This window comes from Colius striatus, chromosome 3 (genome assembly GCF_028858725.1).
Source record: "Colius striatus isolate bColStr4 chromosome 3, bColStr4.1.hap1, whole genome shotgun sequence".
Taxonomy (NCBI): Eukaryota; Metazoa; Chordata; class Aves; order Coliiformes; family Coliidae; genus Colius; species Colius striatus.
The window spans coordinates 12072299-12088394 of NC_084761.1; the positions used below are offsets into that span (position 1 = coordinate 12072299).

The 16096-nt window shown below is 44.6% G+C and overlaps 1 protein-coding gene across 4 annotated transcripts; it reads right to left on the reverse strand.

The window, feature by feature from the left end:
- LOC133625226 (cytochrome c oxidase assembly protein COX19) lies at positions 1-11558 on the reverse strand. 4 transcript variants are annotated; one of them, XM_061994063.1, is made up of 4 exons: positions 11350-11558; positions 11112-11223; positions 10059-10172; positions 1-261 (listed from the first exon to the last, which is right to left on the reverse strand). In XM_061994063.1, exons 1-3 carry the CDS (start codon positions 11537-11539, stop codon positions 10085-10087), a joined length of 390 nt encoding a protein of 129 aa, XP_061850047.1. In that variant the 5' UTR covers positions 11540-11558; the 3' UTR covers positions 1-261; positions 10059-10084. The 4 variants fall into 4 exon arrangements, with proteins under 4 accessions (XP_061850047.1, XP_061850046.1, XP_061850048.1 ...); XM_061994062.1 differs by lacking the exon at positions 1-261 and adding an exon at positions 6484-6655 and having other exon boundaries at positions 11350-11557; XM_061994064.1 differs by lacking the exon at positions 1-261 and adding an exon at positions 9642-9856.
- Positions 11559-16096: the final 4538 nt, after the last annotated feature.

Here is a 16096-nt window from a genome sequence, read left to right on the forward strand (position 1 = left end):
ATTCACAGCATAACACGTGGAAGCATTAAAAATTCCTGTCTGAACAGCAAACCTTAACAGAAATATCAATAATTCATGCCCCTGCAACTGCATTCAAGCAAAACTCTCAGGAGTAGCAGGTACACTGGGCTGGATCCCTTAGGCTTCCTCAGCAGCACAGGGGAGGCAGCTCTTGGCAGCTGGAGGTCTGTGTGAATGAGCCATAGCACTGGCCACCCGCACCCATGCTAAAGCAGCTCATTTCCGTTGCAGTACGGTTTCCTGTTCAAAAGAAGAAAGAAAAAGAAAGAAAAGAAGAAAGAAACTGAAATCCTAGAGGTTTTTGTTAAAAAAACCCACCCAAACAGAACAATACATCTTCTTTTCTAGGTTATCCAGTTAAATCAGGAGTGGCTATAGCTGGGAGGGAGGAATGCCACAGAGCAGAGAGCTCACACCAGGGCAATTAAAAACTCTTGAACTGGAAAATCTGACACTGGTGCCAACTTGCTCTGACTTTGAGCAAATATCTTTACGGACCCCGAGGGATTTTTCTCCTGCTGAACAGTGAAAAGCACACTGACTGCATCTGCATGGTTAGGATGCATTGCTTAAGTTGAAGAGGATGATGCAAAAGAAAATGATGCAAGGGTGCAGAAATAACAGGCTGAAATCCCATGTCTGCAGAGCTGCTCTGCACTGGCCCTCAAAGAAAAGGTGTTGTGCAACTCTGAAAGTACCTCAGTGGGTAGTGATTTGCAGGTCAGGGTTTCAGAACATTTGCATAGTGGTTAACTCTGCTGCAAAGCCTGGTGTTGCCAGCGTGAAAAAAAAAAAAGGAAAGTCCTTTACTCTCATGGTTTAACAGCCATGCAGATAAAATTATGCACATCAGACCTCACAGATCTTCTGTAAGGGAGAAGAAATGGGGAGAATAAGGACAAGAAGGGAGTGAAGAGCAAAATTTCTCTGCCCATTGACACAAACACTATTCCTTTCGGCTTCTGCAGCACCCTGGAGCTGAGGAGTGCTTTCAGAGGGCTGCACCCCAGTGAAAAGGAAAGTAGCATCAACCACTTCTCTGAATCTGTCTATCACGTGCTCAGGACATTCTTTCTTGTCTGCCTGCACTCTGGCCAGGCTCATGGCAATGATGGGCTGGTTTGGGAATCAGTATATGGCACAGGGGCTGCTTAGTCATCCTTCAGGGGTAGTTGATATCCAAAAGACATCCTAGAGAATGGGGGGGTAATTGATAGCTTGAGAATGTTGGATGTTTGTATGTCTGCTCCACAGTATACTGGTAAATGTCAACACAGGAGATGCTGTGCTGCAGCAATCCTGCTGCTGTTGCACTGGACCCGTTTCATACAATGTAAAATAGGATGTGGAGGGAACAGGTCCATGCAGAATTTGCTCCATGGCAGCAACCAGGTACCTAACTGGACCTATGTTGATTTCTACAGCCTAATGACAGGCTCTCTTCTGACTCAGAGAAATTAGATTAGACCGCTGAAGTCAATAATTCACCTATGCCAGTGGCAGACCACTGCTTTTAGCATTATTCACTATTTATACTAATTAAAGTATAAATTCACCATTATACTAATTAAAATACTTAAGCCAGGGGAAGCTCTGTATGGAGAAAGCTAACATATGTGTGAAAAGATTAATATATAAGAGTATCAGCTCCTCCAAGAAAAGTCAAAGTGATTATTCAGAGCAGGCCATCATCAATTCAGCCTGAGTCAGAGACAGCAGCAGGACAGGTTCGACGTGCAGCCTACAGGGCAAGCACTTCTAATGGAAATTGCTTTTGCTCAATTCCAATAATTAAATCTCTTCCTGGCTCAAATGGCTCACCCTTCCAGGAACAGCTTGGAGACATTCAAGAGAGAGACTGGACTGCATGATGACCTGTTACAGGGTGGAGACGGAAGCAGCCCAGCCAACTGCTCTCTGCTCTGGCAGTCCTGGGAATCAGTAGCTGTTCCTATCAGGGACCGAGTGCCAAGAGCATGGTGGAGAAGAAATAGGACAGAGGTGCTCAAGCCCAGCACATAACTTCTAGTCTGGAAGTGTCTGGAGCAGAGCTTGAATCCCTCAGAAAGAAGACAAATTGTTTCAAAAGGGCACAGGGGAAAAGAGAAAATGGGGCAATTATAGGTCCCAGCAGTCGGTCTTGTATCACAGGCTGCTGCCCTCAGCTGCTGGTCCAGCTCAGACATCTGACACCACATCACTTTCTGCAACGTTGCTGAGCTGTGATTTGAATAAAGCATTAGACAGAAACAAAGCTGTGGTTTTTGTCTAGAAAGAGATTAGAAATGATGGCCTGAAGGAAGCTGCCAAACAGCTGGAGATGGTAATTGAGCCTGCCCCCAATTAACTCTGTCCACAGAAAGTTGAGGACCACATCTTACCCTTTCTCTGGCTGATAATAGGATTGTTTGGATGTCACTGTTTGCCTCCTAAAAGCCCTCACAACATCAAGATCCACAGCATGCTGCTCACTTATTTGTCTATTTCAATACGCTTTGCCAAAGAAAAATCAGCAAAGAATTAATTAACAGCAATTATTTCTAGCAACAACAGAGCAGCCCTGTTCCAGAAGCCATGAAAACATCATCAGGAGACCCCTGTGGCCGAAAAGCCTTTATAAACAGGTGCAAAAATAAACAGTTTTATAGCAGGCTATAAAAAGAGCCCAAGCCGGGTTGGGGAACGGCAGGGGAACAGCCATTATGATGGCTGAGTTGGAGCAGCCACCCAGGTGACTTTTGTGAAGGAGTTTTAATAAACAAACTACAGCAGAAGCACCAAGCTGAGACAAAGAGCCAGCACGACCAGGTTACTCTTGCAAAAGAGGGTTTACTATACCCGTCACTCTGTGTTATTAGCACTGCTGAAGTGATTTACTGTCTAAGTAGTCAGTCCAACTGATGAGAGCTGTGATCCAAAGTACTCACCAGGTCTAATTTCAGTGATAAACATCACCCTCCTGCCTATTACTTGCTAAAATATGCTGAAATAAAGCCATCAAGCCAGAAATCTCTCTATTCAAATGAGTCCTTCTAGCTGGTACCATCATACCTGCAAGTCTCCTGTTGTGACACTGAGAGGATGGAGGTAGATGTTCCAGACACACTCTCATTTTTCACCTACCTGGTCCTTTTTTCAGGAGCCAGTGAACTCAGCATTTCTGTCCCTTTGGCCAGAACCCTCACATCTCCCGTCACCAAAGCCCTGCAGTGACCTGGTTCCTGTTACACCCCTGTGCTGCACAGCATGTGCTGAGCATCTCCCTGCGTGAAGAGGCCAAGATGCATCTCCTGACAGAGGTGTTCTCCTCCATGCTGTGTCCTATTAGGTGTCAGTGGACAGTCCCTCTTTTCCACTGGAGTCTGTAGCATAGTTTGGGGAGTGGGGGAAAATAAATGGAACCCCATAGTCTGTTCACTTGTACCATTCACGCTGATGTCTGTGCACAGGGACTGCTAACACCTCATCCATGGCATTGCCTGTGCTCTCCCTCATGGATACTTGTCTGGGACAGGGCTGCACAGACTACACAAACACCTCTAGATCAGACAGAAATTTGTATGCATAAAGAGAGGTGAACAAACTTATCTAAAAACTGTTCCAAGCATGCTCATGTACACTGGAGATATGCCAAACAAGAGGCACTGTGTGTCACAGCCATGGGTGGTTAGAGTGAGGCGTTAAATACAGCCCGCTAAATCCATGGGCTGAAGGTGGCACAACCTAACTTCCACACCCACCCTGAAGAGCAAAAGCCAAAGGAGGCAACCACACCAATGCAAGCAACTAGTCTCATTACACTCCTGGGATTTCCTCTTTGGTACTTGTTCCTAGGGATGTGAAGGCTCATTTATCAAGGTGGGGTTTTGCACCTGCCTGGTTCAGCATCCTTGTTACCAGCAATTTTCTCAGCACCGATCTGAGCCACAGCTTCTGTACAATTCCTCACTGCCAGTGGGAATTTTTTTCCCATTTAGGTCTGCCTGCCCAAAAACTGACTTCCTTGGTCCAATGAAACCCTTTTGACCATCCAGCAAGCCATGCACCCATGGGGCTACAAGAGCAACCCAGAGGGAAAAGCTCTCCGTAGCCTGGCAGCAGATTGCTCCTCTAAGCAGGCTGCAGCACACAGCATCACATCAAATCCTCAGGGCAGTCCCACTGTCCCAGATTCTGCAGTGCTATCCTTCTCCTGCCTTGTCCACTAAGGAGATTCAGTGATTCCAAACCCTGCAGAAAAACATAACATGATTTGATAACAGAAAAATGTAACTTGAGCAAACAAAACTGGGCCTGACTCCCTTGCAGAGCACCTCCTCCCATGCGACTGCCTGCCCACACGCTATCCTTGATTAGCAGCTTTGCAAGCAAGCTCACAACCAGGCATGTGAGCAGGTTCTTGCTGAGCAGGGCTTGCCAGCAGTGAGAAAACTAGAAAGCCTCCAGAAATCAGAGCTGTCAACTCCTAGAAGGTTACTGAAGAAGTCAAAGAACTCGGTTGCCTAAAATACCTGCAGAAGCACCTCTCACTGCCTGCTTTGGGAAACCATCAAGGTGAAGTTAAAAGCCTGCGTGATTCTGGGCAGTCTCCTCGATTTCTTCACCTTCTTGCTGTCTTTTTGCAGGGCTACTTTCCTCCACTGCTCCTACTGGTTTGCCATAATTCATAAGGATCTGAACAGAAAAGCATCTGTAACACTGGGTGGTTTAAAGTGTTGCTCATTACACACAGCCAGATGGACAACAACTTACTTCCCACAGTTGGGAACCCACTCTACTCTGTGTGGGAGCTGGGAAAGTCTGCTTCTGCAGAGCTACACATCCCACTGGAGGTGGGGAAGCATGGTACAGTAAGAAATGGATTCAGCCCACCAGACTTGATGCACCTCAACTGTTTTGCACTCAGAGGTAACTGTGGCCTTTGCTGGGCTATATGATGAATGACAAACTTGTCTGTGGTGATTTTCATCCAGCCAAGCCCAGCAGGAACCAGCAAGCATACGACTATGCATCTGCTAATGCAAGTCCCAAGATCTCCTGGAATAATGGGAATAAACAATACAAAGGTGAAACAGTCTGTGCAGTGCTGGAGAGAGAGCACAAGCATCAGAACCTCTAGGAAGAGCCATAAAAATCTGTTTCTGTATCACCATCAGTCCCAGGGCAAAAAAAAGCATCAAGGTCTGTTAAGTTCTCTGCACACAGCCGTTGGACTTCGAGGTGACTTTCTACGAAGCTCCTATTTTGAGCAGCGATCAATTATGCATTTCAAGCCATATGGCAGCTTCATTCCAGAAGGAGGGCATTTTGTCTTGAAATCTGTAAGCTAGAAAATCTGCTGCATCCTGACGGAAATGCAGCATTGCCAGATACTCACAGAGGCAGAATCGTTAACAGAAAAAAAAAACAGAACTGAGATAAGACTAATCAGACACCCAATTTCCACTGAAATGCCCTGGAAGAGAAAAGGGACCCTGGTATGTGCCCTACAAACAAGGGTTTTTTTAAATTAATCTGAGTTAAAGCTTTGATTTTTATTTCTTTGTGGGAAACCTGATACAATATGCAATATTCTCAATTTAGCAGAAGCATCTCCTCCAGGCAGAAAAGTAACTAAAGTCCTCTGGAGTCACTGAATATGCTACCAGAAATGACTGCACTCTTGCATAATAGCAGGAGCGTCATTTGCTTCCTAGGAATCACAGATGAGAAATGTAGAAACATACTGCTCTCCAGTGGAACTCAAACACCCAAGGTGCTTTTCAGAGTCTACAGCAACAAGTGATGCTACAGACACTTTTTGTCCAGGGAGCAGGCTGCTCCTTCTCTCGTAGCCTCATATACCTCAGGTTATGTCCCAGCAGCTTAGTGGAAACAGCATTGCCTCCCCCTGCTCTCCAGGCCTGCTCAGAGATAACATGGGGTGAAATCCAAGAGATGCTCCAACTGATCCAGCCCCTTCTCACTGTTAGCATTGGTTGAGCCAAACCTATGAAAGTGGCAGTAAGCGAAAGCTATTTAGATTGCTGACACAAAGGGCAACTAATCACTAGCAAAGGCCCCAAAGGAAACCAACTGAGTGACTACTTGCCCTAAGTGTAACGCCCAGCTCCAAGGACTGCCGTGGCCTTGAAACAGGCAGGACAAAGCGGGCAGAAGGCTTTGGAAGAGGGCCTGGCGCAAAGGTCGGCTGCTACACCCATTGCCTCTAACTGCACAACCCCAAACATCCACTTCATGGGTGCTGGCAGGGACAGCCCTCCTGCCACACCAGGTAGCCCACTTCCAGGTGGCAGATGCAGCAGCAATCTTTCCCTAGCACAGAGGCACAGGCTCATTGTGCTCTTACAAAGGACTTTGGACTGTGGCCTGCTTCCAGCACAAGCACAGGAGGTTCTTTGTACGGGCTTCTTTATGAAAAAACAGCCAGAAATGTTTATTGTAATCGTTATGTTTGGAAATGTTTATTAAACCTTTTCTTCCTTGTTCTGCAGGGCATTGTAGTTGTTTGGAGAGATCCACCTAGAGAGCTCCAGGTCTCCGGGGAAGACATACTGACCGCTGGCTTGAAGCATTCACTGTAAATAACTGTGCTGATGAAGGTTAAGCTCTTTGTGGTTCATTTGATTCTAATCTGAGCAAAGAAAGAGGGAATTGTGTGGGCAAGGCTCTCCAAAGCACCAACATGCAAAGCTTTGCTGACCTAAAGCCCTCCAAGACTCCCTGGGACAGAATCCCAAGCAGGAGGGTGCCTAGAGTTATAATGTGAGCTAAGCTTTGCTGAAGAAAAGCTATAGAAAAGAAAATGACAATATCCTCACTTATTGATTTCTATTATTCTGTTAACAGTTTACACAGATCTTCACCAGAGTCAACACTCCCTCCTGCTTCAGGCTATCCCTTAGATTACAGCACAATGCTCGTACAATGACACACAGTTTCAGCATTTCAAGAGCATAGATTTTCCCAATTTGGTGTCAGGCTTCTGGTGAGGTTCCTCCTTGGGACACAACAGGAACATTAACTACAAACTTAAGGCTTTCCTTTGGCTTATACACTGCTTTTATTTTAACGAAGCATTGACCAGGATCCCACAAGCAAGGCTAAAACAAAGAGGTTTATATGGAAAGGCTTTAATTGATGATCTGGATCTTAGTGGGGATAAATTGCAGAGCATTCTGGGACTTCTCACAGATGACTCTGCTGTTGTAGAGGCTTCTCCTGTAGAGCAAGTTGGGAAAGTCATCGGACCTCGGGCTTGCCATTGATTAGCAACTTGTTTTTCCACTATTTGTCATGTTGGATCTCAACCAAGATGAGCTGATGGTCCTCACCAGCTCTTACAGCCGCACTGAATGTATTCTCTTCTCCAGCTAATGCCAGAGTCAGAAAATACATGTCACTGCCAATTCCCTGAGTTTTTAGCTCTCTCCTCCCAGCCCTTCTCTTGCCCTGGCATGAAGGGGACAGTACTGTGCAGCTGACTCACTGTGCTGGGAGGAAGGATGAAACATGCCTATGGATATGGACAGGATGAGGGTCATCTTTTCTGGGCTGCTGAAGGGTGTAAAAGTCTCACTCCAGCATTCCCTTTTTAGGGTGGCAATTGCTACTTGTGGAGATGTTCTGGGCAGGATGAAGCCTGCTGTCTGTTTGCAGTGCAGGGTCCCATGGCTCCCTCACAGCGCAGCCACACTCCCCGTGGCACAGACCACTCTTCACTTCAGCAGGACAGAAAGTTTTTTGAAACTGCTTTTCCCATCACTCCATCTCTCTCTCTAGGAGGTCCAAAATTTGGGCCTTTGTCACCATAAACAGTGCCCAGTGGTCACTCTTTCAGGGTGTAATCTGTTTCATTTAAATGGTGACTATCGCTCCAGCTCAACAGCCAAAGTTCCATCACTCAAAGGCTCCAAAACCTTCACCCCTTTCACTCTGTAATAACCTGGAACACTGAGCTGGTATCAACCCTCTCAGGAAAAACACGCACCTAACTCCTGAAGTAACTGTTTGGTGTCAAATGACAGTGCAGAGTAACATCCAGAGGATGGAACTAGCACTGGTAATAGCCCAGACTGCTCCATCACCACTGGTGGGTTCCTTCATATCTACCAGGGACTCGCTTCATAACACTCAGGGAGCACAGAAGCATGAAATTTGATTTCTTTCTTCTGAAGATGCTGGAGATTATTTTAATAATTCTTACTTGGTATCACTGAAAGAAAGCTCTTGTTCCGTGGTTTCATATAAAGTCTTTTAATATCTGTTTCAGCAAAAAAAAATCTCTGTTTTCTTTTCTATAAATGTACTAATCTCACCAAAGGACATAATTTAAACAGTAGAATGAAGTAGAATAAAAATACGCAGCAGCCAGCAAACATTCTTTTCCAACTGGAACCCACTCTGAGCTACGTGCAGGCTGTTCCATCAGATTAGACCCCAGTAACAATTTAAATCCCAGCTCCAACCATCAGTATGAAGAGTAGAATACGTTCTTTACCTGGGTCTCTGTGAGAACAGATGCACAGCGGAGAGAAGCAGAAGTGAAAGGAGTAACAGCAGACAGCAGGACAGACAAGACACATCAAGCAGAGGACATCAAATCAAGGAGAAAGTGTAGGTGAACTGCCTTGGCAAACTGTGTATATCGCTGTCTGCAGGCCCTGACCCTCAACCTGCTGTGTGAGAGTCAGATACACAGAGGAGCGATCCACAGGGTTAAAAGGGGGAAAAAAAAAAAACAAGGAAAATGAAACAGCAAAGGGGAAAGGAGAGGAAATACAGAGGGAAATCCGTTCAGAGACTTACAACTTTCTTGCCTGCTTTCTAGGAAGCTAAGAGGCCAAATTATTTTGGCTTGAACTCAGTATTAGGAAAAAAGAAAGCTCCTTTTCATTAGTACACGTGAGAGAAATACCACTGGCTCTGATAATAAATGGTTAACTTACGCAAACACCAACCAGGGACCTTACAGACATACTCAGACCTGGCTGCTGCTCTGCTCAAAGTGCAGGCTGCAGCTGTGTGCTTTGGAAAGAAATACACTGTTTCTGAGGTAGCTCACTCTTGATCTACTCTGGTTTTTAACATTAACCATTTGTTTTTAAAAGAATGTCCAATGGCATTTACCTGTACATCTCACAGTTACTACATCTCACAGTTACTTACAGCACAAATAATTACCATTCCTATCTCCACATAGATTTCACTGTAAAGATATCAAAAAACCCAAGTGGCAGCTCTACTTGGAGAAATGAATACATTCACAATGAAATATTCCTAGTTAAATGATTAAGTAAAGTTGGTTGAACACAGCTGGCATGGTAAATGAAAGCAGAATCACTACCTGAGTGGTGCCTGGAACTAGAAATACTCTCCCAACAAAGACAGAGGTTATAAGATGTTCAAAAGACACTGAGGGGTATGGTTTAGTTTAGTGATGGGCTTGGCAGTGTGAGGTGAGTGATGGGACTCAATGATCTTAAAAGTCTTTTCCAACCATAAGGATTCTAATACTAAAAAAAAAAACCCCACCCCAGTACCCAACTGTTTCCTATAGCAGGGTGAGAAGGAGACCATCCCAGAAAATGGGATTAGTACCAGTATTTAATAAAAAGCAATTTGCAAGTGCCACAATAGTTTTATTTCCAACCGACAAGTCATTGCTGTAAGCATGTCAGTAATGCCCACGTAAGACCGATCTATAGTTCAAGATCTACACCATTGTTGTCTTTTCAAAATAAGACTTCACTGTTTTTACAGACACATGGAGAACACTTCAGGCAGTAATTGCTTTCTCCCAGGCAAAACATCTATATGGATCTTTAAGAGTAGGCTAGAGAAATGAAAAGGAAAAAGAAGAAGAGTTTCCTTCTTTACAAGAGAAGAGATACTTGAGGGAAGCAGACAAAGGCAGTACTTTTGCTCATTTAAAAATATCTTAGAGAGCTGAACTTTGAGAAAAGGTTCCTTCAGGAAACGCTTCCTATTGCATAGAACGTACAATATGTACTACATAAGAGTTATGTTTTCCATACATGAGGAGTGAAGGTGTCTTTCCTCATCACAGCTTCTCAGGTTTTGCTTCTGATTTCTCATCTATCAGATCTTTAAATCCCAATTTTTCCAGCGGTTCGTTAGCCATAAGTTGCCTAAGGTAAAAAAACCAATAAAACAGTGAAAGAACAAAACCATTATGCAGAACACAGTCTATAGCCAAGAGAACAGCAGTATTCTCTATTTCGTTCAATAGTATTTACTCAAAAGATATCCAAGATGTCCATTCAGAGAGACTGGCACTTGGCAAAGCCTCAGAAATGTCAGCTTTGGGAAAAGGGTACATTTTTCCCTCTTCAACACCGTTTTTTTCAATTAAATGTGTTGTTTCCTGACATAAGACGCTGAATAAGAGACATCAGAGATTGACTTGACTCGCTAAATTTAATTAACAGGCTGCCTGAGAGCTTCCTAAAATTCTATCCGTGCCATTTACCAGATTTGTAAGCTCATGTGGTTTAGGACAGCACTTGTGGAGCCACTATGCATTGCTGCAGGGATTATCTAATGGTTTTTGATTTGCAGCCTTTTCTGCCACCAGTCCACACAGAGTATGCAAGCACTTGGGTATTTCACATTCTTTGTGTGTTTCCCTATGAGCTCCCAACTCCTGCTGAACAGAAAACACTGCAAAGCAATGCAGGAATGGAAACATCCCTCGAAAAACAACTACCAACATGTTGTTTTATCTTGTTTTATTTTGGTTTTTACTTGAACTATGGAGCAAGTTAGTTTTTTTAACTTGTAAACACGGGCAGAAAAAAAACCCCAAAGCTTCACACTGAGAAAGGCAATTGCGCAATGCAGAAGGGGGACAGGCCTCGCGGTTATGCCACTCTTCGGGCTGGACAGCCACACTACCTCAGAACCATCAGCCAAGTATAGTGCTGAAGCCATAATGTACACTCGTTTCTTAGAAGGACCTAAGCTTCCTGCGTGAATCCTCCCCTTCCTCTCCCCGCAAAAGCCGATCCGCTACTTTCCCGGCCCTGGCTGCCGCTCAGCCCCCGCCGCCTGGCCCAGCTCCCACTTGCCTCTCCATGCGGCACTCCAGGTAGGCCATGGAGTGCTGCCGGCAGGCTCCGCTCTCGTAGCCGCTGTCGCGGAGACACTGCATGAACCGCTCCTTGAAGGCGCTGCACTCCCCTGAAACAGACAGCAAGGGCCACGCTACGGCGGGGCTCAGGCGGCCACAGCGGGCCCGCGTCCCCCTGAGGAGGCGGGGGTAGGCCCGGCGCCACCTGCGGGGAGGCCGGCCCCGCGTTACCGCACCGAAGTGATCCAGCGGGAAGGCGCCTTTATCCGGCGGCCGCGGCTTGAAGCTTTTGCTGCTGAAATTCATGGCGGTGGACATATCTCCGGCGGGAAGGACGCGGGACGGGGTCTCTCCGGTCACACACTCGCCGCCGCCGGGGGGAGCCGAACTCCACCCGTCGGGCGCTCCCGCGAGCGCCGAGCGCATCGAGCGAAACACGTGACCGCTGCAGTTCGGCGGGGCGGGGCCACAGCGCTGTGGAAACGGCGTCGCCGTCGCTATGGCAACGGCAGCGCGGCCGCGCGAGGGGGCGGGAATGACGTCAGCGCCGCGAGCCGCGGGTAGCCATGGAGACGCCACTGCCGCCGCTCGCCATGTTGGCCCGGGCCGGTGGCCCCCGGCGCCTCTGGTCACACTGGAGCTGATCCGACCGGCCCCGCACCCGGGCCGCAGTCAGCCTCAGCGAAATAAAACAATTTCTTGGCATAAAACCTTGTTATGTCTCTGAATGGGAAGGGCGGGCTGCCTGCTGAGGGGCAGGGGAAGTGGTTTGTCCTCTCACACTTGTCCGTTTGGAAATGATGGGAAAAAGATTTCAGAAGGAGCCTATGACATGAAACTTGGCCATCAGAATGTCATGGTTGCTCATCCCTCATTAATCCTCACGGTTTAACACCCATGCACAAGCCTGACGGGCAGCACAGAGGTGTTTTATGCCTCCTGCAAACCATGGGTGAGCAGGCAGCTTCCCATCACATGGCACCGATGCTGATGAGGCCAGCAAAACCAGGTAGTCCTACAGCCAAGTGGTCATTGGCAGGTGCTTGGGAAACGGTGACATTCCAGATCCTCAAGACAGATAACCAAGAAAAACAGCCCTTGTTGCCTGGGGGTTTACAGCCTCTACCTGCAGAACTTTAGATCTCATCCTGAGAGGAGGATGAGAAATGGTGTTAATTTAACCCACCTGAGTGTTAAGTGTGAATTACACTGTTAGGGTCTTTTTTCTTCTTTGCCTGTAGCTGCACTTGATTTTAAATGATATTTCATCTGGTTTAAGTTGATTTTCTTTTAATTAAATGACTAAGATAAGTAGAAAGAATTTGAGACTGGGAGGAAAAAAGCCCAGCTTCAATTATTAAGGACAGCCATTAGAGAAATATTACCTGCAGCCCAATTTAAAGTGCATTTTGTTTATGTTTTGATTGCTTTCTTATTACAGTATTGAAATTGTACATGGAAAATTACACCATGTTCTTTTATCTAAGCTACTGCATAAGCTGCTACATAAGTAGCCTGAAATTTAAGGTTAGATTTATTTTTATGTTTTCAAGGGCTATGAACAATAGGTGTTTCTTCTTGTACGGTGATTACCACTTTTCCACTTGACTTCGTTATAACACTTAACAGTAAAGGGAAATACTCCTCTTTCATAAATACATGCAGCAAACTGTCTCCCATATCTCAGAGGACTGAGCAGCAGAGAAGCAGCTTTGGTTTATCTGGACAAGTTTAACTGAAGTATGGAGTCACTTGATTTTGAGCAAACTGCTCAAATTATGTTCCTTAATTTCTCTCACAGTAGTTGACTTGCTGTTCCCCATGTAATGAAGGAAGAAATCAAAGGAAAAAGATATACAGGGCTCCCACGGTGGAATTATTCCCAAACAGCGACAATTCTATGCAAAAGCTATATCAACTTCCTGCATTGTATTATACACATGTTTTGGTTACCTGTTAACTTGGTGTATTTCTTTGGATTCTTAATTTTTGTAGTCACCCAAATTCAGGTGAAGTAGCAGGTGTTTGTTTTTGCTCACTTTATGTTTTTATTGCAAATGTTAGTTGTATCTTCTGGAGTTTCTTTTAAAGGTACAGTTTGTCTTAGAAGCTGATACACGTGCATTACCAGTTTAGTATGTATTTTTCCCAAGGAGATCAAATGAAACCCTGTTAGATAATAAGTATAAAGAAAAAAACCCTCTTATTCACAGATTAAGCCGTTGAGTTCCACAAGAATTCAATAAATCAATGCCACAAAGAGCAGTGCCATGAACAGGGAATCAAATGCTTTTCACATATCATCTTTCAAAGAAGTGAGAGACTTTCACAGCACCTGGGAAATATGTAATAGCTGTTTCAGGGAAAATGTGCTCATTGTAAAGAGAGATCAGATCATTTGTAAAGCATCCAGTGTTTTACAGTATCTCTAGTCTGGAGTCCCGAGCCCTTTCCAAAAATTATAAGGCTGAAATTGGAAGCCCCTCTCCCAAACTAGGGAAAATCTTGGATCTTCCCCTTTAAGTTACACAACTTGATAGATTTAAAAAGAAAAAAATCCTTTGCTTGAATCAGAGCTGTTAGTCATTAATTATGGAGTAAAGAGTCATTAATTATGGAGTAAAGAGTCATTAATTATGTACTAAAGTAACAGTAAAAAATGTTTGCTTTTTTATAGTGTTGTCAGGTCACACTGAAAACTTACTCCACTCTTGGTGCTTGTCCAGCATTTGTACAAATGTACCTTCAGAAGGTGTTTTTAAACACTTAGCATAACTTTGGGAAGCACCAAAATGACTAATACAGAGCAGAACATTTATTGCTTTATATGGGCAGGTTAAACTCCGGGACTTTCATAATTTTCTCCCTCTCACCATGCCGCCTCTTTGAAGAGCCTACAGATTCAAATTATCAGGTAGCTAATTTGAAAATAATTTGTTGACAAGCTGTGAAAGGCTTTGAGTGAAGTACATGGGGATTTTGTAGCTTGACTTGGGATAGCTGTAAGAAATTAATCAGCTAAACAAGACCAAGCACATTCAGACACTGGAATTTGTGCCCTTGAGACTGCTGTTCCCAGCCCAGGCACAGAACACACCTCAGAGAAACATCCTTCCAGGATCACTCATTCCTACGCCTCACCCTCGCGCAGAGAGCACACCGCCAGCTCTTACATAAGGTCTCTTGCTCCATCACTGCCATGGGCTGTTGTAAACCATTTTTCTCCCTTTTAGTTCAGGTTCCTAGATGAGCAAAAATGTAGAATAGTGCCAGAATAGTCTGGGGAACAGGGATTTCTGCTGTGGATGATTAATGAAATCTTATTGTTTTGCACTTACAGGGAAACCATAGCTTCATACCAGTAAGGTCAGGGCCTTAATATAGTATGTGCTTGACAAAGATGTACAGAACAATAGCTCATTTTCTGTTATGACTGAACTAAAGCCCCATCAGGTTAGAGGGGAACATGGTAGAAATAGCAACACTGCGCTGAAAACCAAAGCAAACTTTTTTTCTTTTACAGTGCTAGGTGCAATTCTGGTGTATTTAAATCTTCTTCTCTACATCTCTCTCTGCATCAAGACTGGGTTTTCAAAAGTAAGATGCTGGCTCTGTAGATACCTACCAACTAATCATCCTTCATGATATGCCCTAAAATTGCCCTTGGATTAGTATAATTTCAGCAGTACTGTAATGAGATAGCCTAAAGGTAGAGACACAGAACAAAAGGCTCCTTGGAGCTCTGTCAGAGCAGTTGGTTCGTTCAGTTGGATTTTGAAAATAGATTCTTCATGACCTGACCTCCTCCATCCCAACTTCCTAGGTCAGACTGCCATGGCTTCTTGTGGAACCTGGGAGATTGTACTTCTGGATATAGCCACAGTAGATTTTAGTGCAAGTATTTTATGTAGAGGCATATTATGGAGTACACTACCAGCATCAGATCCCAGGATCTCCATATATTTTTTGTCACTGAGGGAGACCCATGAAGGAATGACATCTCTTCTTTCTGAGAACAAAGCTTTTAAAAGCAACAAAGTTCCTGAGAATGGTTTCTTACTAAAAGGGGTAAAAGCTTCATACATGTGGGAAATAGTCACCTTAGGCTTTGCATTGAGACAATGCACTAATCCCATGCACAGATTTTCTTTTCCCATCACATCCAACCTTTCAGCTCAGGATATGGAGGAAGAAACTCAACCCAAGAACCTTTAATTCGAATTTTGCAGTGAAATGTTGATTTTTTAAAGCACTGTTTGGGAGACTTTTGAAGTAGATGTGCATTGATTTGACAGGTGAATGCAAAGAAATCCAGTAGAAGTTGGTTTTATCAAAATGAGCCCAGTAAACATGTGAGATACTGACCACCAGCCTGTAGCTAAAACCTGATGTGCAGGATGGTAAGGAGTGGGTGTAATCCAATAAAACAATGCAATTAGGGAAAATGGAAGGAGGTCAAAGTCGGAAAGCTTTTGATTGCTTTTTGCACTGGCATTTGTCAAGGTGAGCAAAACCCATTAGCAAGGAGCAGGCTGAGTTTTAACACATCTGAGTCTTTAAAAATGTTAATATTTAATAGGGTGTGCTCGTGCTTTATATATCCCTGATAACAATGGATGGGCTGATAGGCATCTCTTGAGGTTGTAAATCAGTGGCAGAGCCTTGCAGGGCACACAAGCAGTTGGTGTTCACTCTCATGGTTTATTGTGTTATCAGAACTCATTGACTGAATTATGGCCTTATAACAGCTCTTTCTCTGCATTATCCTACTGTTACTGTAGCATTATTAACCTGTGTCCCATTAGAAGACTGTATGCCCTTCTCCAGATGAGCACACAGAAGTTAGATCACTGTGACTGTTTAATTTACAGGCTCATTTTCTAGAAGGAACTGTTTATTTCCCTGAGCTGTGCCCACAAACTCTGCTTGCCTGAGGATGGTACCAGTTCTGGCTTGGGCTGGAAGAAAGACAAAGACATGTGA